Source organism: Lepidochelys olivacea, assembly GCF_965140295.1.
Source record: "Lepidochelys olivacea isolate rLepOli2 genome assembly, chromosome: 1".
In the NCBI taxonomy this organism is placed as follows: Eukaryota; Metazoa; Chordata; order Testudines; family Cheloniidae; genus Lepidochelys; species Lepidochelys olivacea.
The window spans coordinates 59,993,593-60,019,988 of NC_140411.1; the positions used below are offsets into that span (position 1 = coordinate 59,993,593).

The 26,396-nt window shown below is 39.3% G+C and overlaps 1 protein-coding gene across 1 annotated transcript; it reads right to left on the bottom strand.

The window, feature by feature from the left end:
• Positions 1-1,120: 1,120 nt before the first annotated feature.
• On the bottom strand, positions 1,121-24,938 carry ITM2B (integral membrane protein 2B). The gene is made up of 6 exons (XM_084617894.1): positions 24,705-24,938; positions 12,014-12,142; positions 9,893-10,099; positions 7,294-7,404; positions 3,695-3,845; positions 1,121-2,581 (listed from the first exon to the last, which is right to left on the bottom strand). The coding sequence occupies exons 1-6, from the start codon at positions 24,801-24,803 to the stop codon at positions 2,493-2,495; spliced, it is 786 nt and encodes a 261-aa protein (XP_084474020.1). The 5' UTR covers positions 24,804-24,938; the 3' UTR covers positions 1,121-2,492.
• Between the last annotated feature and the right edge of the window lie 1,458 nt (positions 24,939-26,396).

Here is a 26,396-nt window from a genome sequence, read left to right on the forward strand (position 1 = left end):
TTTTCCCTCTTGGACTTGGTCTTTTTCCTTTTTTAGTAAGGCGACCTGCTGGTGGAGCTCCTTACTTACCACAGCTAGTCCATAGAGAAGGGCACTTCACCGCTCACTTTTTTTCAGGAGGGGCTTACAAATGGAATCTCTCTTCCACAAGGTGTTAAATGTTTCTAGGGAGTCCACTCCAGATATGGACCCCTGCTTCCAGGCTTTACGACCTTTCCCAGATAACTCAAGGCCATGATCCACTGAATTTTTATTGTGCTTGCTCTCCCATCCTCTCATGCTGAAACTCAATCCATGCTGTACCTAAGAACTGCTTACCCTCAGCTCTCTCTCTCTATATATATATTTAGGGTCTGTATTTAAAATCCAAAAGGTAAAAGTTGCCAGTACCGAGGCTACCAATGAAGATAGCTCCCTGGCTGTGGAGTGCCTCACAGCAGTCCTGAGTAGGTCTTACGGGCTGTTGCCCTCCCTGCTCTACTGTCTGTGATTGGCTGCCAGCCCACCTTCAGAAAAGAAGACGCCTTGCCAACAATATGGCCGACGCTTCCCCGTGACGGCACTCTTGTCCTGTCACTAGCTGATCCGCAGGGACTTCCAGAACATGGTCAGGGTCGGACTCACTATTGTCCGTTGCCCTGACTCCTGACAGCAGGATTTTCCTTAGACCCGAATAAAAATGGGAAAGAGGGTATGGTTACCCCTCCCACCCCCCACTCCCTTCAGAAATGGCTTCACATGGAAACTGTGTCCAGTATTCCCCAGCCATCAGGTATGGAGACACGGTTCCTGGTGGATAGCCACCCACTCTCGATCCCATCCCGGGCCAATGGGCCAAGATTAATCGCTGTATTGCAAATTAAAACGAAACACAGGACCTCTCAAAGAAAGGAAACCCTAAAGAGAGGTTCTGCCGCGATTGCCAATTGTTAGAGGGGGCAAAGGAGGAGTGTGTGTGTGTGTGTGTGTGTGTGTGTGTGTGTGAGAGCGCGCGAGCAAGAGACCCTTATGCTTCCTGTCTCCCTAGGTTCGGCCTCCCTGTCCAGCATCTGTCATCTGGTAGGACCCCTTTCTCATGCAAAGAGGGCCTTCCCACCCTAAATAATGAGGAGTCAAGCAATAAAGATAAAATCAAATAAAGTGTATTGAAGGGTTTATAACAAAGGTGGGACAAACAAGAAGGGGAACAAACAGCAAACTGACACAATACAGTTATTATCTCCAACTTAACCCTATAAACAGATGTATAAAAACCTTCTTCCCAGATCGAAGCGATGGCAGGTGCTCAATCCTCTGGCTAATGATAAGCCTTTGGAGAGGATCTCCGAGGAGTCCCTAGATGTTTCTTGAGACCATGGGATAAAGCAGATAATGCGTTCAGAGAACAGCGATGGATGATGACAAAGGTATGGTATCTTTTCCTTCTTCTTTTCTTACAGGTGAGGAAGCTGTTAGAGGAAAATCCCTAGCCCTTCTATCCTGAAGATGAATAGATGCCTGTAGATAAGACCCGTGATCCATGACTGTCCCTGGCTGCCATTCAGATGGACAGCCCTGAAGCCACGTTCGGGCAGCTTTATATACACTGGCCTGGGAAACCACTTAGAAATGGCGGGAACCCCCTTAGGAAAACCAGTTTTGAATGGAAGTTATTTACAACTCCAGGAGAAATAAAAGAGTGGGAAAATAAATCTATAAGTCACCTGGGCATAAAACTCTATTTTGGAACCAACATGGATTCATGTGATTACAGAACATATGAAAGCAAACCCAACCTAACAGGAACAAGCATTAATTTTTTCCTAAATTAATTATAGCAAAAGAGAACCCAACAAGACTTTTAGACAAACAGGTCTGTAAGATTTATTTTCCATTGCACGTACACGGATTATATAAAAGTTAGTAACAAGTTACTGCTTAATTTCCTTACATTTTCTAAAAGATAGTACAGCAGACCCTTGCCATATTAAAACATCAAGTCGGAAATCAATCTGAATAGGTAAATATGACAATATTTAAAAAAAAAATTGCCCATTTTAGTGAGGGGAAATTGAATTATATGTTTATCTATATGCTGTAACAAACTATATAGCTTAGAGTATTACAGTTAGAAGTAGTTCTTTCAGTCCATCTGTACATATTTTTCTCCAGATTAATAATTCTTTTCAATTTTACTTAATTAAAACTGGCAGATATTTCAGAGACTTTATCTTTCTCATAGTATTCAAGATTCATCACATGGAATGCACTAGTAACCAAGACTTTATACAATTGCTATTCAAATATAAAAAGGGCACCACACCTGAAAATAAGAAAAAACCCTAAAACATATTTAAAAATGTATCATGAGATGAAAAGTGTTTAAGATGTTCAGCAATAAAGCCCTGTCCACTACTTACGTAAAAGAAGATTTTAAAAAATAATCACTGCACACAATACAAAGTGGGATCATACTGTAATCTTTCAGTCTTCTGTTACAGTAATATTCTTCATTACTGTTCACAAATGAGCGTTTCTATAGCAAACCAATTCTCAAAGTGTCGAATCTTTCGGCAATTTTTGGCTTCACGCTTTTGAATTCCTGTTGAGAGTTTGGGGAAATGGGGAAGGGAGGGAGGGATGACAAATGAGAGAGAGTGATGCATATTAAGAAGAATTAAAGTATTAGTCCATTTACTGTAATAAGGTACCAGAGGTTCCTCTCAATTCACTTCCAAATTGGAAGCAAATAGAGGAATACCAAATTTATCAACATTTTAGTGATCTATTATTTACTGTGTCCCTTATTTATCACGGGATCAATTGAAGTGTTTTTGCTTTTAAAAAGATTGTTTGCAATCGTTTTTACAAAATAGTTTATTTTTCCCCATCTGCCACCTTCCCAAATACAGTCAGCAATCTGAGTAAATTACTCAATTAACTTAGTTCTGTGTATGCTTGTAAACTTCTCCTTCGGCACTAAACAAATGCTAAACAAAAATTATAATACTTCGCTTCTCTAGACTCTTGAATCTGAGATTGTCAAAGATCTTTCCACAGACAAATAATATAAGTTTTACAAGATCCCGGTGAGCTAGACAAGCATTATTCCTATTTTATAGATGCAGATTAGGAGGCACAGAGCAGTTAAGTGACATGGCCAAGTTTGCACAAAACACCTAGGACAAATTAATAAACTTTCAATTCTGTCCTTTGACAATAAGACCATCCTTTCTACATATGAAACATTGAACCTTAAAGTGTGTACGTGGTTAACCATTCTGACAGTTATAATTACTGATGGTAAAGGCCACTATTGTTAGCTTTGTATTATTTATATTGCAGCTGACTGAAAATCTTCTGCCAAAATACTTTTTCAACACAAAATGGTTTTTCAACTAAACAAACTCTGAGAAAATTTTCATTTTCTTAAAAATCCTTGTCAAGTTGGGGGGGGGGGAGGGGGGGAGAAGAGATTCAATGAGAATTTAAAGAAAAATTAATGGGGAAAAAGGTCATTTTATATTGCATTCATGCTCCAGATCCCATCATGCTAGTCTCTGTGCAAACACTCAGGAGCTTCAAGGAGCCAATGACAGCAAGACCACTCTAAATTTTAATCTGAGAGGTACTGTCTTCAACATATCCAGCTATTTATTGACTAGAAACATTAACATTTCCATCAACTCGAGGTAACATTCTCAAGAGACTTTACCTTTCATGATTTCTTTGCGCTGTAGTTTATAGGTTTCCTTGCCACGGCACAGGCGATAAATAAAGGACCCCAACTGATCCACATTTTCAATGCGATCAGTAACAACCATCTGTTCATGAATCAGATAGGACTGAGGCAAGTATGTTCCAGCCTACATTAACAAAAAGGCAACAGCTCATTATTGGAAGCGCAATCATTCATTCTTCTACTAAGTACACACAAGAGCATTCAAATCAATTTTATATAATCTCCAACAGCAACAGTTCTATACAAATCAGGATTTGCAGTTTTGCAGACTTTCAAAATATGTAGTACATATAGAATTTTCTTTTAAACATCAAGAATGTGACTGCATTTTAGTGCAGATATTTAAGAGATAATAAAGTAATCATATAAAATGTCACAACATTTTCATAGCAGGAGACACTGACGCATAGTGTTCTTCCATTACAATAATTAAATCTATATCAGTTTTTTTGGCATAAGAGAAGCAAATTTTCTCCAATTAAGGTTTGTTACTGTGGGCCAAATCTTGCAGTCCTTACTCACCAAACACTATCATTTACTAGGGAGTCAATCGGAGCTTTGTCCAAGTAAAGACTGCAGAAATGTGCAAGATGTTAGTACTATCTTGCTGATTGATGCAGGTCTCAGGGATCAGTAGTTTACTACTATCCTTCTGCATTCTGTTAAGTTTAAAATAGGGGGATCCCAAACATTTTCATAGCACAGGCCACAACTTAATGGACTGAATGGGAGGAGAGATGGTCCACAGGACAATCAAATAACATCTCTGCACCAACTATACGAATTGATTAAATGAAAATATATCAGAAAGTATTTTTTCCTCTATGTTTGCTGATTGTAAAGCCATTACCAGAACATAAGGAAAGCCCAACTAATGTGAATATTGAGCTCTCCAGAGACCACCAGCAAAAACTCTGCCGACAACAGTTCAGAAAGCTGGTTCAGAAAACAGATCTAGGGCCCCATTCCTCGTCCATCTGGAGTCCACAAGAGTTTTGCCATTGATTTAAAAGAGCGTACAATCAGGCCCTATTGTGTCCTTCTGTCAGAGTTGAATATTCACAGAAACAAAAATTGGCAACTTTATTAAAAGTTGACTTTATTAAAATGTTATCCACAAATAAATCAGTCTTTCTAAAATGTGACTGCATAAAAAGAGATTCCATTTAGTATAATTCCTATTTCTGACACTAATGAAGAGGGAGTCTTTAATCTATTTTTCACTTGTGAGTTCAAACACTTAAGCTACTTTTAAAAAGCACCTTGGAATCCAAAGAAACTGCTGCACTTTATCCAGAAAATTACATTAGCATAGAATGTAGTGTAGCTGGCTAAAGATTTTTATTTTTATTTTCAATGAGCCACGTACAAGTTTCAATTACAAACCAGAGATTAAGGACAACAATGTTTTTTCAGTCCAAGCAGCATGTTTAAACAAGCTGATTAAGAGCTGTTCTTTTTAGCACCAAGATAGTGATTATATAATATTTACTCTGAAATGTAGACATATTCTTGACCACATCTAAAGAGGCAAACATAGGTGAATTGTTTTTTTCAGCTGACCTTGTAATTCATTAAACAATGAAAAGCCTTGTTATTTAAACAAATAATTTACAAGTTAAAAGACCTTCCAAGTTCAGGTGAAAAAACAGTTTTGTTTTCCACAGAAAGAAGATAAAGATTGTTACAGTAAAGACATTGCTTATTAAAAGCACACCATATTTCAAACTGCAATCTAAAAGAACATAAAATGTAAGAAAAACAGATTGCTCTCTACTGTAGTTAAAGGAAATTATACACTCCCACTTAAGTGCTTTAATTGCATACTACAGATTGGGAAAATCATAGCTATAAATTATTCTTGCAGCATATTTGTCCATACACGTAGAATCATAGAGTTTAAAGCCAAAAGGGACTATCAGATCATCTAGTTCGACGTCCGGTATATCACAAGCCATTAAGTTTCACACAGTTTTATCCCTGTACTGATCCCACCAATTTGTGGTTGGCTAAAGTAGATCTTTCAGAAAGGCATCTAGTCTTCACTTGAAGAGATCAAAAGATGAAGAATCCATCACCTTCTTTGGTATTTTGTTCCAATAGTTAATCACCCTCATTGTTAAAAATTTTTGTCTTATTCTGAATTCGTATGGCTTTAACTTCCAGCCATTGGTTCTCATTAGGTTTTCTCCACTAAGTTAAAGAGCCCTGTAGTACCAAGTATTTACTTATATATTTTAATTAGGCTAAGCAAAATTCTATGTTTATTTATTTATAATTTTGACAGACAATATCTAAAGTTTTTTTTAAGATTTTTTTTATTTTTATCTATTTAAATTTTCACGGTTGTGGGAAATTAGGGGAGTGTCCGACAATAATTATTTAATGACAATAGGTGTTGATTCAAATATTTATAACTGTTAAAACACAAATTGTCAACATCACGTGTAAAAATATACAAAGTAAATATCCTTAAATCAGATTCTAATAGGTTTTCAAGCAGTAGTTTTCTTACTATGCCTATCTGAAAATTTTGATCATCATTGATGGAAATAGTTTTGTTAGTTTGTGTGTGTGCTGAAATCGATGTTTACTGATAAAAATCTAATCCTTCCAAGTCTAACTGTAATCAAGACACCTCTCAGTCTTCTTTCGTTCCTTACTTCTTTCAGTGGAAGGCACTTTTCTCCAGCCCTTGAATAATTTTTTTTGTGGTGGGGGGGAGGGAGTGGGAGCTCTTTTTTGCATTCTCTCCAATTTTTCAACATCTTTTTTAAAATGTGAAGACTAGAACTGTATAGAGTATCTCAGAATGAGCCTCACCAATGCCATGCCCAGAAATAAAAATCACCTCTCTACTCCTACTCCTCTGTTTATACATCCAAGGATTGCATTATCCCTTTTTCCCCCCACATCTTTACACTAGGATCTTATATTGAGTTGCTTTCCAGGATGCAGTCCCCCATTCTGTAGTTCTAGATTGCATTCCTTGTTCTAAATGTATAACTGCATTTAGCTGTATTAAAACTCTTTTTGTTTGAATGGGCCCAGCTTATCAAGCGGACCAGATCGCTTTGTGTGATTGCCTTGCCCTCATCATTATTTACCAGTCTGCCAATCTTTATGTCATCCGCAGATTTTATTAGCGATGAATTTATATTTGTTTCCAGATCATTGATGAAAATGTTGACTAGCATCAGACCTAGTACTGATCTTTGCAGAAACCCCCCTTGAAACACCCCCATTCAAAGATTTCCCATTGACAACTACTTTTTGAGATCTGTCTGTCAGCTTATTCTTAAGTCAAACGCCTCATAAAAGTCTATGTACACTACATCTCTGCAGGTACCTTTAATCACACAAACATGTAATCTCACCAAAGAATGACATCTTTGTCTATTCCTAAATCAATAATTCCTTTAAAACTGAACTCTTCTGAAGATTTAAGTTCTTTAGTGAGGAGTTAACTTTTCGAAAGCACTTTGCACGTATGAACTCCAGGACTTGTGAAAATAATATGAACATGTTTCTCTTTATTATATATAACAAAGCCACCTGCAATTCAACCATACCTTTATGTTGATCAGCAACTCCAAGAAATTTTTTGGTGGCATAACAACTGAAGTGTTCAGAGGAATCACATAGCACTTATCCAAGCTAAGGTCGAGGTAGGCTGTGAGTCTCTGGTGAAGAAATGCATACTCTAATCAAAATCATTTTAATAATTCTAGGGTTAGCAAAACTGTGTAAATATTGTGCTCAATTATTGTCATATACTTGTTCTTCCTGTAAGTTACAGTACTGTTAGTTAGAAGGTGTGCTCTAATTTATTGAGTTTGGTGGTGGGATACAGAGATAAAAGGCAATCCTAATATCAGGTTAGCTAGAACAGAGATTTCTGCAAGTCCATTGGTACTAGGTAGTTCAGACTTTTGAGTGCATCTGAGTTGTCGGAGGTTAAGTGCAGTATTTTTTAATCTTGTTGCTTGTATTTTAAAATTTCAGGGAGAAATCTGAAAGTATAAATCTCCCTTTCAGAATTCACAATGAAACATGACTGGAAGAGAACGCACAATAGAAAATATCAGATGCTATACATAAAAATATTTTATTCTTCCAAAATACTGTGCAGTTGAAATGCTAGTTTACTGATATACTTGGGAAACCTCAAAAAAACAAAAAAGTGTCAAACTTGCAGAATATAAATTTTAAACCACTAATGTATGATCTCTGGATTATCCAAAGGGTAATATTTGTAACTGTTTATTAAACTATAACTCTAATAGACCCTTGAACTAGACTGAAAGGTCTTGAGGCACCATTAACTAAACTGTTTTTGCTAAGGAAGGGAAATATATTATGTTCAAGTGTTCAGTCTTGCAACATCCAACATTTTTTGAGAGTAACATATTAAATACGAAGAACTAAGGGCCCCAATCCTGCAAACACTATTGATCATAATGATTATTACTATGACTAGTCTAACTGCCAAAGGAGTAAGTACTTTGCTTATAGCAAGAGTTTGCAGCATGGGACCTCAAGTTAACAAAGCATTAAGGCTTAAGAATAATGAAGTACAAAACGTGAGGTTCTTACGGTCACATTGCATTTTATTTTCTATTGCTATTTTTTCTCATACGTCTTCACGTTTCTTAGAGCCTGATCCAACGCCTAATGAAATCATTAGAAATCTTTCTATTGTCTTCAGTGGACATTGGATTAGGCCTTAAATGCATACTACAAAATATATTTATCACCTATAATATTTCTAAGGCTCCTCTCACCATGGGATCACATCTCTGTAGGATCTGCATTATGACCAAGTTATCATTGTTGTGGGAAATACCTTTGTCTTTCCTATTTTTATTTTATTTAGCTATGCAACATTAATATTACACAGAATTGAAATCGGCTTTGTAGGTCAGACCTCACTTTGGTATATGAAGTGCCAGCCTTTATTTCTGTCATGCTAGGTAGAGAAAGTGTGATGTATGATGTGAAAGAAGCTCTGCTGTAAATCTTAAATGTTGACTGAATATATTTAAAAATAATTTTTTCTAATCACATTATTTAAACAATAGTTTTCCCAAACTTGCTTATGAATGTTAGTGCTCATTTTGCCTAACTATTAACTTCATGTTTAAACATGTTTGAGTTCATACAAAAAAAGAGAGTGGCAATGATTTTACACAGTAGGAAAGTGTTCTTTTTTTCAGCCTTGCATAACACAAAAATAGCTCAACAGTTTTTCCTCAGGCTTTCAGCAGCAGCAAGAGTCACATTTCAGTGAAACCAGGCATGGATTATTTATGCATAATGGCATAATTTTCAGAAAGCGGAGAGAATGAAAATGGGTTTTTTCAACGTTAACTATGATGACTGAGAGAAAACTGTAGCATTACAGAGATGTCTTGCAAAAACTGTACTATTCAGATGTATAACAAAGATACTTATTTACAAAAGATAGGATAAAACTACTTCAGTAGTGCTCAGTCATGCCTTTAAAAGCAGCGAGTGGCCTGCAGTGGAGGCAGAGTGCCTCCTGAGAGCTCCCAAATGCCCAGGGTGGGGCTCTGGCTGCTGCCATGCACCTTAAAGTGAATACAGAATGTACTGCCCTCCACAGCCAGTCAGCTTTATCCTTGCCTTTCCACTGTCCCCTTTGGAATGCTTAGCTTCCTTTGAAGCACTACTGGATGAATACAACACTAGGTGAATACAATGAATACAATGACTGTGAATATGACTAGCTCCTGCACATGGGTGTCCAAGGGAATGAAGGCTTCTTCCACCCCACATTCATCACTACTGTTGCTTATCACAATCTGGCTTCATGTATCTTCAGCAATAAGACTAAAATTTTCTTCACGTTCTTGTATTATGACAAGGAAATGGATGGGTTTGGGTTTTTCCCCCTCTCTTTTCATGAGCAAGAACACTTTATAAATGGTGGGTTACAGACCAGGAGAACAGCAAGATCATCATCAAATGTGCACTCTGTACATCAGGTTTAATAATTACTTCCAGTTTCTGAATACCAAAATACTGCAGAGCTCACACTTTCACACCAGAAAAATAACTGAAATAATTAGAAACCACACAGATTAAGTTGATAAAATTCTGAAATTTTGTTTTTAATGCTTTCAAGGATTCTCAGCAGACGTTCCTTACCCGGTGGAAATCATGAACAATGTCCGCTGGATCACTGTCAGCAAATTCTGGGACAGGCACGCTGATGAATTCAACATCCTCCTCCTCAAGGATCTGAATGTTTTGTTCAATTGTCTGGTAGCGAGCAGCTGGAGCATGTGCATCAGGCTCAGTCAGAGTTAAGTCATCTTCAATATACTTTATTCCACAGAAATACACACCACCTTGCTAAAAAAAAAATAAAATAATCCCAGAACAAACAACATTTCAGCAAGTTTATAAAAAATTTAAAATGTGACCAACTACTATGCAAGCTTCCTCAGATAGCGATATCACAGCACCTTAAGCTCTACTCTCCACCCACACGGCTCTTCCATTCTCAAACTTCTCCTGAGCATACACTGCCCATCATCAAGCTAAACTACATTTTTTCAGCCAATTTATTTAATTCATAAGCCTACACTGGATCAATTTTAGACAGCACATGTCTTCTACATAGTTTGAGTAAGAGATTAAGGGCCTAGAGTGAAATCCTGGCCCCTCTGAAGTCAATCAGAAGTTTTCCACTGACGTCAAGGATGTCAGGATTTCATACCTGGTTTTTAACCTGGTCTTCCATTTGCACTAACAAATTACTGCAGGTGCAAATAAGACATGCATACCTCTAATTCCATAATTTGTGAGCAGAATAAGGTACTTAAAAGTTTTCATGCCTAAACTTGTACTTACAAATTGTAGTATTCAATAATCAGGTCCTTAAATATATTTGATTATGTTTTATGGTCTAGCCTAAATCCTGTTTAATTCATTTATTCTAACAATCCAAAACACGTTCAGGAAGTCCTTTATAATCTTGAAATTTTCCTAGATTTAAGACTTTTTAAGTTTGTTTATAAAGTGAATTCATTTCTGATGTTTTAAACTACAACTGTCTTCACTCACAAGCTGTAGCCTGTCAACTACATATTTTATTTACAGTATGACCGCTCTCACCTGAGCTAGACTCACTCCAGAGGAGTTAACTAGGGTGTAGATAACTCAGGCTAACACTGTAGTGCAGACAAGCTCTTAGACTTGCTCCTGGTAACCAAAATATAGCTTACACCACTTTGAATTTCATCCACCGAGTCTGATAACGTCTAAGTTGGTAAAATTCACAGAGAAAGTGAAGATCCAGAACAGAACAGCAAGAACAAACCAGAAAGGTATAAGAAGATGCAAGTTTAATTAGACTCCTCCAGCTCCTCTGTGCTGTTTGATCAGTTTAGACTCCTGTAAACATTAGCAAATGGACGTAAATGGTCTAAAGCACCAGGTGTCTGGAAATCAGGCTGTCAGGGAATGGGATTTTTCTGGGAACCCTCCACACAGGTCTTTCCCCTCCCACAAATAGAGAGGAGGTACATCAGCTGCCGCCATGGCACTATTTCCCACCCTTGGCCCAACATAGTATGTTCCACATGGCTGGAGTCGGTTTCGGGAGTGGGGAGGAATTGGATACTAGCCAGACTGACACATTAGCTACCCCACCAGCCCCATGACATTCAGGGTCTGTATTATCATAATTTCCACAGAATCCCTATGAAGTCACAGGGAAGTCCCTTGTAGCAGAGCTCCAATGGAACTGCACTGCCAGGAAGTCAGAGCCAATGCAGAGTTGCAGGGCCTCTGTACAGAGAGCTCTGGCTTCCTGCAGATCCCAGGTTTAGGGGCTTGCTCAATGGCCTACTCCACAGGGGGGTGAGGGCAAACCGTTCACCCCAACTGAACGGTAGGGGAGAATTCTGTGGAAATTTCCTGCCCCAGAAGTCTCTCTCCGAGTTTTTCCTGTGGGAGAGAGAATCTGGCCCAAAGAGTCTGACACCACCTTACACATTCCCTCTGAATCTGGTTATATGAGGAGGAGAGTAATTTATCCCAGAGTGAAACTGCCAAAGGCACCACTCTTCATGAATTCCCAACTGACCTATCAAAGGAGGACGACTGAAAATAACTTCTGAAAAAGCTCTACATTCAGCTCTTAAACAATAAATGTGAATAGAGAGAGAACCAGTAGCACTCTCTTGCTCACTCTCTACTAAACACAGGGCATACAGGGAGAAAAATGAAAGTCCTTTACTACACAAAATGTATTTGGCTTACCTGGAATGCAAAATATTTGTACAGATAGGCACCACCAAGTATCACACCAGCAAGCATAAAAGCTACTCCAAAGCACATACACCAACACCAAGCTCTCCTCTGTCCAACGGGCACCACAGCTTCAGGGTCCTAGAAACATATCAAAGGGAAATTGTCAACATAACATTCCAAAATCCACAAAAGATTGTGGATGTACCTGTCTATTTAGTGCAAACATTGCCAGCACCACTAGAAAATATTGGGTAATTTTATTTCACATTTGGAAAAAATACTTTAAAACTTATTCCATGTTAAGGTTCACAGCAACACCACCTCTGGTGAGATTATGAGGAGATAAAAACAGCTATAAATGCTGCAACCTCTTACTGCCATTTTCCTGGGCTGACCCATCAACTGGTTACTAATGTCAAAAGCATACAAGCTGAGAAGTCATGGGAAAGGCTCAGGAATTGTGGAGTCATCTGAAGCATCATTTCTCTCATAGCTGAGCTTTTCACAGGTTGTGTCCAGAAAAGTATCCATTTTTAGGCTAATTTTTGTGAAACAATAGCATGTAAGGGACCTGGATTGAGAAGAAGCATTAGGACACACTTCAGTATGGTACACTTTAAGAGGTTTGAAGAATAAGCTTAGGGCAATATCTGTCCCCGTGATATACGACTGTGATAGGTGAAGAAGAGGGAATAAGGAGTCTCCCTCCTCTGCTCTGGCATAGCAGTAGGAGTGGGAGTGCGTCTCAGAACTCTTTTGAGCAATAGCTAGGGAACTGGCTACTGCCCTAGCTGGCATACTACAAGCACAGCAGAGCATTGTTAGGCCCCACGCTGTACATATCGTGCTACATGTGAGGGATACACAATGCTCCTCTTTGGAGCAGTAGTAAGGAGTACCGAATCATGCATTTCCTCCTCAAGCCATCCTGAGCTGGTGCTTGCAGGAGGACGCCTATGTCTATATCACATGATCAACACCCTTCACTTCCCTCACGTCTGCATAATTCAGGTCGACGAAGGCAGGGTTTTGCCCTTGGTTTCTTAGGGTACATCTACACTGCCAAAAAACACCTGTGGCAGCAAGTCTCAGAACCCAGGTCTACGGGCTCGGGCTCGCACTATGGCTATACAAATAGCTGTGTAGATGTTCCCACTCAGTCTGGAGCTTGGGCTCTGAAACATCCACCTCCCCAGGTTTTAGCTGAGCAGGAACATCCTCGTGGCTATTTGTAGTGCCATACTGTGACCCGAGACTCTCTGCTGGGGGGGTTGGGGTTTTTTGCAGTGTAGGTGTACTCCTAGAGTCTAACCCCTTCCAATCCGTAACACTGACAGATAAATGTCAGCGTTTGCATCAGCGGAAAGTAATTCATTATACCATTCCTACTGGTGACAACAAGAAATCATGACAATCAGGAAGACAGAAAATAGTGGTGAAAAATAAAAGTGGAAAAACCCTAGACACCCCTTTCACTAAGAGGAAGAAAAAGTTTTGCTTTAGAGTGATGGATATACTCTTATCTTTCAGGAGATACTTTTCATGGCTTTTGGGTTTGTTTTGGGAAAACCCAGTGCAATTATTACAACAAGCTGTTATAGCACTTAATAACTAAATAAAATGTTGAATTTTTAAAAATCAAAGTTCTAATTGTAACCTATTCTCTATGTTGCTTTAATAGTGGTGTACAAATCAGTCACCCACAATATATGGCAAGCTTCCGTACTCACTTTTCTGCAAGGTGACAGCTGACAACAGCAGACTGGAAGAATTAATAGGATCAAAACTTTTAAAAAATAATTACAGCTTATGCTTCGTTAAAAAAAAGTTTTTTATATTAACTTGGAGAGTGCTGCAAAAAGCAAAATAAGTGCATCTTTCTTTTGGCAGGTTTTCCATTTATTACATCATTGATTTTTGTTCCAAATACAGAACACTATGAGCTTCTGGAAGATGCATTCTCTTGACCTGAAATGCAGGCGTTGTAAACATAAGCTTTTATCATACCTTCCAGACAAATACAAATGCTTCTATGGAAAGCATAAACAAATTCTAACTGAAGCAGAGTTTTTAACTGATAAAAATTCCCCGGCAGCGTTTGCAAGGTAAGCACCGTAACCTCTGTGCTAATGCAGAAGACCCTGAAAGTATAAGTGGCTAGAAAACTATATTAAAAATGAAACTGATTCACCACAGCATGAACAGTGAAATGTAGGTAGCAATTTTAAAAATCCTTTCAGTTTTAATTGTTAATTATCTAAGGATTTTTTCATTATCTACATGATTTTTAAGCTGACATTGTTCCTTCAAGTGAAAGGCTGAGGATGAAGTTTAATACCATACCCATGGTAATTTAATTAAGTTTCAGGTCAGTTTCTGATTCACTGTGGATTCTTCAGTCAAGTGTGTTTAATTATAACTCTAAGTCAGGTAAAGCAAGGATTTTTATATTGTCCCTGTACTAGCAGGTAATTTCACATTCCAAGACTTTTCAAACTATGAAGGACATCTACATACAACTTTTTTAAAAAAATGCTGCCATGGAAATTGCTGTAGATTAATAAGGAAAACAGACAGAAAATGAGGATTCAACACTAAAGAGAGAGGGATATTACATAAAAAGTTTAGCATAACCTGATTTTTAAATTATCTCAAAACAAACTGATAGTTTTAAGTTTGTTTTAAAGAGAGTAGGGGGGAAATCCAAACAGCGTTGAGAGAGAACAGTCACTTGTCTATAGCAAACAAAGACTATTCAAAAATAGCTATTCAATTCAATTGATATAACAATGAAAAAACTGTGGAGGAGGATTTTACATTATGTACACCTATCCCCTAGGAATTGGGCTTAGACCACAAACTAATTTCTCATATACCAAAAGAGTCTCCAAATAGATTGAAATTACTTTCAAACTGCTGCTTCCAAGATGGTGTGAAGTTAAAACAGGTGTTATTAATATTCCTAACCTAAATATTTTTGCTTTGATGTATGAATGCTAGATGTAAACTGAACATTCAATACATTCCCATAATCCTTCAATGTATTATTATTATTTGTGAATACATGCCCAGCAATGCTATACTAAGATATTTCATATGTATGAATTGACTTGTAGCTCTAATCTGCTCACAATCTGTTGCCAATTTTAGTGCACAGTTTCAAGTACAGTTTGCTTATTATTTAGGATAGCACATGAGATCACATCTCAGTAGAGCTAAACCACAAGTATCAGGCAACACTGAAAAAGATTCTCTGTTAAATTAATAAATAATATTGATCTAATTTCCCTTTCTGAAGTGGATAATTAAGTACATCAGTTAAGTCTTAAATGGAAGCACTTAATATTTATAGTTTTGGTTATGTATAATTTCATTAATCCCACAATGCTAGATTATACTAATACTAACTGGTTGCTACCCTATGACCAAGTTCCTGGAACACAATACTGTTTATTCTAAACTAGAATGACCCAAGAGCAAATTGCACCTCCCTATTCCGGAATAGATCCCTGCACCTCAGAATCAATAGACCTTGAATGCAAAATGGTGTTGCTGATGCCTACCCTCTGCTTGGGTGGTTCCTGCTTTGAAAGGAAAGCATTCTTTTAGAGGGGAGCTCCACTAATGAAGATTGTGCCAAATTAGTGCATACCCCAGCTGTCCTGACTACACATCATTCCAAGTCAGTATTACCCATTCTGGGGTCTGTAGTTGCCCTGCACAGGGTCACTTGAGAGGCAGAGGTTGCAGTCTGTCACCTCAACTTTCCCTTCTTGGGAGACTTTCTACTGGGGAGTCTCCACCGGCAAAATTCATCATATAATCTCTTGGTGCATATAGGCCTCCAAGGATATGCCTCCCTCCTTTCTTCCTACCTGTCTTTTAGGGGCAGCAGCAATCAATCCTAGCCGTTCCACCGTTACATCTCATCTTTGTCCCAGTATGGCTTTCCCTTCTGATTCCCAGTTGGGTCCCTGACGCTATGATAACTCCATATGGATAATCTTCTTTGGTGCAAAATGCTTTAAGTGGAGACTGGCATAAGCCTGGCATTTGTCCTTTGTAAGAACTCATCATTCTAAGATCAGAAAGGGACTCAGTGGCGATTTGACTAACCCACTTCCCTTGGAGAAGGGTCAAACAGAGGTGTGTGCTCATGTTACTTCCTTTTAATTTGTATACTAATTTTACAGCGTTTAAGTTAAAAGATCCAGAATTCCACAATCTGAATACTGTGGAACAGCTCTTTTATACACAGATAACAATGTTTCTTTCATTATGCATTTGAGATCTGAGGTTACTTGCCAGATTCTCTGAAGTTTGCTTGACCTGGCCTCACTGAATAAATTATACCAAGATTATAGTTGTTTCATTTGAATAAAGATTCTTTTGCCTGTTGTGGTCAGTGGATGGTGTCAAGCTGCACTTTGCCTGTGTCCTTCTGGAATTATAAAGTGCTCTCTTGAGTTGTTCAAATGATACCAAAATTGCCCATTGTGCATAACACTTTTTAATTCCAGAAAAAGACAGAGAAGCCCTTATTAGAACTGATAATAGACAGGTGTAACTTGTAAGTAATTATTCTGGGGAACAGGTTAAAAGAAAAATAATGTAATAACCTGTAGCCCCACAAACATCTGCAGTTACTCCTTTGATGAAATGTGCAAAATACTCTCTTGCTCTTTTCAGTTCAGCTTCTACCGTTTCTGTATTTTGTTCCAATATAAGTATAAAGATTCAACAGCACCAATTTAACATTTAGGGTAACTTTTCAAAATGCTAAGAGGACAACTCCTAGGAGGAGCACTCAGACAAAGATATCCCTAGATTGAATAATCTCATGGGGATTTACAAGTAAATCCTCCCCTCCTGTGGATTTTTCTACAAGAGTAGAACATACTGGTTTAAAATAGTAAACACTTGAATTTCTTTCACGCTTAAGGCACACACCCAGCCAGCTCACATTCCAGAAATTATTACAATTAGGCCTTTATTTCTCTAAGTAAATTAGGGATGCACCACAGAAATATATTTTCATCCATCTGTACAGGAACACTCAACTGAGTGTTAGCCTGTCTAAAGCAAACATGATGTGCCATGAAGAATTCATCAAGTTTTGTGATCCGCAAGCAACTACCCAAAAGATACTAACCCATATTTAAAAGTAGCTATGGTGGAGACAAAAATAAGATTTAAAATACATTTTATAAATGTTTATGCTTCAAAAGTGTCACATATTGCCTTTGATCTGCACATAAATCAGACACAGTTGGGTTGAAGAGCTTAGATTTAATCAACTTCCACTTCTAACATAAATTATTATGATAGTTTCTAAAGGGCTTCATTGCAATGAGACAGCTCATATGTTCAAAGCTGAGCATATGCTCAAGTGCTCTGCCAGATCAGGGCCAGAGTGCTTAGCACCCTGCAGAATCAAGCCCCTTAGGAGCTCATTGTAGTGGCTATTTTAATGTTTTTGCTAAACAACAAGAGGATTTTCTACAGCTACAAACGTTGAACATGTGAATTAACCAAACAGTATCACACACAGCAGCTTTGCAAAATTCGGCTTGTCCAACCACTTGGAGTGAGCAACTTCTGTTTTGAGCAACAAACAAAATATCAGTATAGTATTTCAGTCTGCTCCTGGGGGAATTCCATGTCACTGCATGCATGCATAATTAATGAGCTGTGCATATTTTATTTTTTTGTGCAAAAAAAAAAAAAAAAGCTTTTGCCAAAATGTTGCTGCCCTTCCACCTTTTGCCCACCAGAGGGCACTGTGGCATACAGACATACTTGCTAACAGGTATTTTCAAATAAAATGACCAAATATAATTGAAACTGGTGTGATTATATAGTGTTATTTTGACAAATAAAATATACAGAATTTTAAAATATTGTGCACAGAAATTTTTTGTTGCAGAATTTTTAGGTGCAGAATTCCCCTAGGAGTAACTGTCATGTTAAGGGTGGGCAAGTAAATTATTGTCCCTTGGTTGGTAATTTTTCATGCAAATTTTGTATGGCTGCTAGACAGAGGAATCTTGCTACTGGATGTGGCATGGTCCACTGAGATTGAGGAGATCTGGACCTTATTTCAGAGTCTGTCACTGACACACTGTGTGATCATGGACCAGATGTCATACCCACGGTATCTGTTGCAAAACTTTCATTGACTTCAGTGGTGCAGGATCAAGCCTTTGGTATTTCTCTCTTCTGTTTTGGTTTCCCTAGCTGTAAAATTGGGAATGATATACAGTTTTGTAAAGTGCTTTGAGTCTATAAATTAAAAGCATATTAATTCACACTAAGTATAAAAAAGCACTACGTAAGTGGTAAGGAAATTAATGTTGTATTATTAATTTGCACCTGTGACTAGATAATCCAATGCAATGTACACAATTTTGCCAGTCATCAAGTGAAAAAAATTTACTTCAGCATTTATTCTGTCAATTGTAGTTTAGTTTTTAATTACAATACTTCATAATGTTCTTGCAAGTATTGTAATACATATTTAAGTAAAAATTAGTCTTAGCAATGCAAAATTTTACTACAGAAAACACTGCTGAGACATATGGAGAGAAAGTGGTTTTGTACACATTTAAGTGTCTGTACTGCTTGTCTACTATATATCAATTATATACAGAGCTTGCAAGTGTACCATTAATGCTACTTTATTACATTTCCAAAGAGTAATCAAAAACATTACTGGATCCAAAATAAATATCAACAGCATTCCTCAGAAAAGCCAAATCCTAAGCACCACCGGAATATATCAAACAAATGATGTACTATTGGAAAGAAAAAAAATCATAAAAATAGTGAAATATTTACCTGTTTATAAGATTTGGTTGAAAATTTTTTGACAGAGCAGTTTTCCACTGGAAAATGAAGTTTCTTTGAAATCAAAGCGTTTCACAGGAACATGTCAATTTTGAAGAACTTTTTCAACATGAAAATCGAAGTAAGTAATTTTGACTCTCTAATTTCAGTACATTAAAAATGTTTCATACTGACACAGTAAAAGTGTTTCATCTTCATTTGTTTCAACTTTTATGATATTCAACTAGTAATTTTATTTCTATTCTATATTTAACATAAATTATAGTTGATATGCATATTTATGCTTTGACATTATCAAAATGATATGATTTGATAGTTTCAAACTGAAGTTTTCCTGCAAAACAAAAATTCCAGAAATTTCAGATTTTCACTCTGATTCAAAACAAAAAAGCGTTTCCAGTGTCAGAATTTCCCACAGAACAGCAACTGCAGATTCTGAACAGCTCTACTATTTACAGAATACATTATATAGTTTTATAATGCTTACATTGAAACAAAGTTCTTTAGAGCTTATTAGGAAAAAATATATACACATCAAAAAGTGTTCTTAGGGATGATATAGATCGGTGGTTTTCAACCTTTTTTAATTTTCAGATCCCTAAAAAATTTCAAATGGAGGTGTGGACCCCTGTGGTAATCTTAAGAGAATCTGCAGACCCTCAGGGGTCTGCGGACCACAGGTTGAAACCTCTGTGATAGAACATATGTGCGTATTTGTAGAAACATGAATTTCAAAATTATTTTTAATGTCATCACCTGTAATGGCACATTATAGTACAAGGCATGTTATTTTTTTAAGCACTGTATAGTGTAAGGGCCTATCTACTTAAGGGAACACGATTTATATGACAATTTTATGCAAAAAAAAAGTTCTCCAAATACATTTGAAAAAAAACTTACCCAAGTATCAGTTTGTTAATCTGACAACAGAGAAGATATTTAGAAATAGTCTATGTAAAACAATTCTCTGTCTGCCCATGTATCCTCCCAATCCATGTACTGAATTGATTTAACCTGAAACGGCATTCATGGACATCAACATTGTCTCACCAGCCACAAAATAAATAACTGCCAAGGTAATTATTGTGGTGGTGTGGTACAAATATCTTGTTTAAAATATGAAATATCAATGTACTGGAAATGAGGGAAACAGTATTTCACCATAGCAAAGTTTCATATTTATCATTCAAGTCAGGAAGAGATTTAAAAATGAGAGAAACACAAAAGGAAGTGAGATATGGACCATTTCCAAGAACTCCTCTGCTCCCATATGTTCATTTCTACTGCTTGAAGAAAGATTTGCAACCAATGTTCCCAGCTCAAGGTCAGAAAGTTCAAGAAATGAATCCCAGGTTTCCAAGCTCCAACATTAACAGCAATTGTTTTTGGTAGAGTTCCAGTGAAACAAGTTTTATTTTTCTTTTAATTTGTAATTATTTTGTGTGTATCGTTCACTCAGTTGTTGGCAACATCCTCAAAGAAGCTTTGGAGGCAACTGTGCAAAGACTATCATGACGTTGTTTTTAAGGAGGTATATTATTTATTCAGTAGTACAGATGACCATGCAAGAATTTACCTCAAAGGGTGCCAACTTAGCCACTCATTTCCCTCTACTCCCTTTCCCAAGAATCTCCAAGTTAAAATAAATCTAAGATTCCTCGTGCAGAAAAACTTTGTTAATATAGAAGTCAACATCATTGCCTCTCCCTCCTGCCCACATTCGAGGACGTACAAACCTCTATGGCCAAATAAGGAAGCAAGAGACATTTGCACATCCTTTGGACCTTATCTGGAAGGTTAGTTATTTTCTTTTAAGGTCCGGGACAAGTTCAGTAACATCCCCACCAAAACAGTGGGAGAGGAAGAGGGAAATCAGCCTGCTACAATTCTCTTTCCTATGCTTCTTTAGTACTGGCACCCTAAAATACACAGCAGGCAAATCTATCATACTCCTGAGGCAAGCACAAGCTGTCCAGTTTAGTCATCTACATTGTCAGGGGAAAGGTAGCAGAATCTCCTATCAAAGGCTTCTCCCTCCCTTTGGAGAGAGCTCAAAAGAGTCCCCACAAAGAAAACTTTTGCAGACAGGAATAGAGTTGCCAGGCCGCCACCAAAAATGATGCTACCAGGGGAAAGAAGGAAATCTCTGCAGAATAAAAAGTAGCTACATAAAGTGCCCTATATATTTAAAATGAGTAAATTCAGTTTTCCGACACCAAAACAAGCATCATGACATAGTATACAATGCCAACGGACCTTTATCTGTAATCTTAGAAGTACAGTGCTCTAAGGTAAAAGACAGGATTATCCAATCTAAGCTAACCGAAGACTGGCTATGACACACCAAGGTATGACTTCATAACTTCACCACATAAAGCCATATTTGATGAACACCTACAGCCTTGAAGAAGCCAGGTTGATGTCTGGTATTGAAGGAATTGACCAACAGACTTTGAAGTTTGCTGAGGATCCAGAACCCTTTAGTGGGGACTTATTCTACTGAGCAAGCTCTGTCAAATATAGGATGGCTTCAGGCATCCCCATAGAACTCTGGCTTTCCAAAGGTCCATTGTATTATATTTAAACCTTTTTTCTGCACTTTGGTTGTGGTAAAATCATGTAATGAAAGATACTATTGTACTATACATGAGCAAGGAGGAGAATTAAGCGTAGTGTGGGAACCTGCACTAAAAATATGCTGACTTTTGGCTAAGACTATAGCACGAGAAATTTCAGTGTAAACGGAAGAGTGTGGTCCTTAAATCAGAGGTTCCGAATAGAATGCCTCCAGCAACTGTAAGTAGGGAGTCATTTTTTCAATTCCAAAATAATATCTTGATAGATAACTATGCACATACCGAGATTTGTACTTTTAACTCATTAAAAATTTATTTATTTATTGATGTAACCAGTTCAAGCACATTATTGTACAAGCATTACACTATGGAATCTCTTCTGTAAGAGAAGTTCAATAAAAAGTTATTTTAAATAGAAATTTATGCACTCTCTCTCCCTTCTGCCACGGCCTGCAACTACATTTCTCATCATTCCCTTCTTCAGAGGTTACTGGCCAGATCCTCAGGTGCGCCTTGGCTGTTCTGTGCCACACCGCCAGCATACTTTGTCTGCAAACCCTGCCTAATCAGCCCAGGGAGGATTACCACCAGGGTGATCTTGCAATAAAATACAGCTGAGGTAGAGAGCTGCTCCAGTACAATGTGATGAAGATGGCATGCAGCAGAGCAAGACAATACACAAGGGAGTTTTATGCCACGTTTGTGTACTACCACTTCCCCTGGCTTCAGCTTCTGTCATACCAGAGGATCTACCTTTGTACATGAAGACATCTGGTTTGCTATCATCTCTCCTTGGAGTCTGGGGGGTAAAATGCTCATCAAGCAATTACACATGCTTATCTCTGCCAATCTTCTTCCACTTTCCCTTCCCTTATTTTTTCTTTTTTAACCTGAGACCAGAACGTTTCCCAGGACTTTTTAAGTGAAAATGTACAGCAGCGTATATTTTAGGTCTGTACTTGGGTTCTAGACCTATTGTTATCCTGCAATATAAGCTCAATATGTTATGAAATACGTGCTTAATATACATGTTCTCATAAGACCCTCATCTCCTTAGTAACTAAGCGCCTTCCAGCACTGCATTAAACAATGTTACTAACATCTGTCATGTGTGGTTTACTCTCTCTCTCTCATCCTCGCCCCAGAGAGAATTGTGTATGCCCCATGTAGTTTTTTGTTTTGGTATGGTTTGGGTTGGTAATGTTTTAATGTGTATGTTGCTGTGTTTATAGTAAAGACAAGGTTGAAGGAGTGTAAGAGGAAGATGGTGAAATTTGTGGTGGTTCTTAGATCCTGTGAGAGGTCAGCTACAAAACAGCATTTATCTCAATATTGAGAAGTTGGGCAACTGTCTCTCCCAAAACCTCAGATAAATATACTTTACTTAGAATTTCTTTTACTTTTGCTTTCAAACAAACATGCTTGAAAAGGCCATTTCAGGAGAATTCCTTGAGGCATACCATTGAGAATGGGGGATCAGTTCTGATAACTGTCCTGAACACACTTCTGTTAGATTCAAAGCCCCACCATCCCTGAAAAATGCTCATTTGTGGCTGGAATTATTGCCTGTACACAGCATCGTTTCCAAGCATTTTATTTTAAAGCTGTTTTTTAAGCTCTGGTCAGGCAGGTTTTGGCCAGTACATCTGGTAACAAGCAGAGGATACAGGGGAACTTATAAGTAGCTACAGTGAAACTAGACAACCTTTTAATCTGTTTAGTAAATGTTCGCCCTTTCTGTTTCCAGACAAGCAAAACAGTAATAAACAGAGCAAAATTAATTTCTAATGCTGTACCTTATTCAGTTGAAACTACTAAACTCTACAGGAATGAACTCTTGGTCAACATGAAAACTCCCATTGACTTCAATAGGGTAGGGTTTCACCTCTGAAGCTTTGCCTGAGAAAGACTGGCCCTTAATTAGTACCCCAAATATTTTCTTAAACAGCTACAGGTTTAGAAAATTGACAAACAGTATATATGTCCAACAGACCCAACTACACAATTTGGATGTGTGATGCATAAAAGATTAAAAAAGCATATGAAAACTTAAATATATTTATGATTAAGTGCAATATGCAATTTTAAATGTCTCTATCAATTTTGTTTTTAGTTTTTTTAAACATGTGCAAAGTTTCAGCCCAGACAGACACAAACCCTCCAACTCTGAAATTAAGGTTTCAAAGTAGCAGCCGTGTTAGTCTGTATTTGCAAAAAGAAAAGGAGTACTTGTGGCACCTTAGAGACTAACAAATTTATTTGAGCAGAAGCTTTTGTGAGCTCACATCATCGGATGCATTAAGATACAGCAAAAATGTAATCAGATTTCCAATAAGAGTTCCACCATCATCAAAAAGGAGTAAACACCTAAAGCAATTTTCCAAATGTATCAATGTGCTCCAACACAGTTCATTTGACTGTCATCAGTCGGATTAACGTCTCATCCTGTGTCTTGCTGGACACTAAGTGTGTTTATTACTCCTGGTAACTTTGTGGTTTTTCCACCCAAGCTATTAATATTTTGTAACAGCTCAAACACACACAGGACACTCTAACCTTGTCACTTTTGCCCTACTGCAGAAGAGACATTTGGCTACGATCAAATGTAGTTTAATATCAGATTCGTTCTCCACCCGTGAGGTAGTATAGGCTGCATTTGCAGAGGGACGGACTCAATCTAATGTATTTTTTCCTAAGGCTAACTACGCTGTTCCTAAACACCAAGAAGCCAGCAGCCCTGTGCTCTCCTACCCCCCTAGAGAACTTCAGCGACGGATCCAGACTAGCCACCGCAAAAGGAGAAGAACGTAGCATTAAAAAAAGCCAAGCTGGCCGTAATCCAAGCGCTGTCGGGCTACAAAAAACCCGAAGTACAGGGAAACAGAGCTGTAAAGCTTGTTCTCACGTCAGCCATTTTAGAAGCCTGATCTGGCAAGGGGATTGCTGGCCCCAGCTCTGCAGCTCCCCTCGCTCTACCTCCCTGCATTTGGACATGCACTGTTAACAGTCCCCTTATTTGTCTTTCCCCAGGAGGCCTCTCGTCTCCCATCAATAAACCAGAGGCGGATTGGTTTGCAAGGAGCCCAGGCTGCAAAGCTCCCGTTCAATACCCTACCCCCTCACTTCCAGCTCCCAGCGGGGCTTTAGCTAACCCCTCCCCGCACAAAGCCACTTGCCCCCTTCTGGCCCTGAGCACTGCGATTATTGATCACTCACCTCCCCCCCTCCCCGGTGCAGCTGGAGCAGGCCGCGGCCTCCCCCCCGGCCCCGCGGCTCACCTTGGCGTCCGGGCCCAGGATGAGCACCTGGCTGTTCTCCTCGTCCTTCTTGGCGGCCTCCTTCTGCGCCAAGGCGGAGTTAAACGACACTTTCACCATGGCGGCGGCGGGTTAAAGGGGTTGAAGGCTCGGGGCTGCGGCGCCTCAGGCTGGGACCAGCTCCCCGCGCAGTCCCGTCCGAGCGCTGAGGTGCAGGGCGCTGCCGCAGCCTCCCGTGGGGGCGGAGAAAGGAGGCGGGGCGGACGGGGCAGCCTGCCGGCCTGCCGGCGCCGGGGAGCCGCGGTGTCCTTTGCTGCCGGGCCCGGCCCCCAAAGAGCGGGCCCGCGCAGCGGAGATCTGCCGGCCCTGCACGGGAACCTTGCTCCGGGCTTGCAGGGTCACACAGAGCAAACCCCGCTTCGGGAGCGCAGGTTGGGATTCCTTACCGCGGACACCCAGCTCGGCCGCTTGGGGCAGCCCCATTATTGCTGTCTCTCTCCCCCACCCCATCCACTTGTTAAATCTTGTCTTTTAGGCCATGGATCTGCAGGGGGGCCCCCTCGAGTCGGCACAAAGCCCCCTTTAAGTCGGGGAGGGGGGCTACGATGCAGACCTGTTTGCAGGATCTAACCTTTAGACTCTGGGGCAGAGACTGCCGGTTACTCAGTTACTATGTGTAGTGCATGGGTTGGTCCAAGTCTCTGGGCACAGCAGTGATACAGATAAATAATGGGTCAGTTTAGGTGCTGTAATACATATGAGTCAGTATATGCACTGACTTACCATCCTCTCCAGCAGCCCCTAAGAAGTAAATGCCCAGGGAATCAGAGCTCAGAAATACCCGGTACAGGCCCCTTTGTTGTACTGATAGCAATATAAAACTACTGTGTAGTTTCTAGAATCTCAGCTCTCAAGAATTAAGAGTAAAGGTAAGCCTCTTGGTGTCACGGTTGGGAAGAAAACTTCAAAAATATGAGTGTAAAACTGTAAATCATGTGGAAATGGGTCTGCAGAGAGCCTGCAACAATAGCTCTTGAGGGGCGTGAACTCATGGAGGTGCGGTGGTATAGCTTCAGAGGTGCAAGTGGTGCAGTCACGCTAGGGACCACGAGCTTCTGGGGGACCAACCAGATGGAGCAGTGCTCCAGCACTTCAGGTGGCGGATGGGGTCCCAACACCACTCATTGAAATTTGGCCCTGCTGCCTGTCCATTTGGCCAAATTTCAGTTGTCTTGTGACCGTGTGTGGAGGGGTTGCAACATAACTCAAGTTTGGCCTGGTCACCCCTCCATCAGGGCAGCTGAGCCAAAGTTGAGTGAATGGTGTTGCAACATGGCATGCAGGATCATGGGCCAAAACTGTAAACCCATGTACCAGGTTGCAATGCAACTCATCACTCAAATTTGGCTGGTGCAGTGTGAGTGTGGGGCGGGCGATGGGAGCAAATGGAGTCACCTGGTGGCTGGAATCAGGAGGAGCTGCCCTAGTCCAGGATGGGAGTGGAGGGCTGAGCCAGGGGGCACTCGTGAATAGCTAGGAGGAAGGTCCTGGGTGCAGCAGTTGAGAGGCTGGGGATGAGTCACTGGTGGGCTATAGGGTGAGTGGGGAGTGTTGGAAGCTGTATGATGAGGGGTTGGGGATGATTGGAGGGTGTTGAGGAGTCATGGAGTGAGTTGTGGGGAAATAAGAGATGTTGGGGGGCAGTGGGGTAGA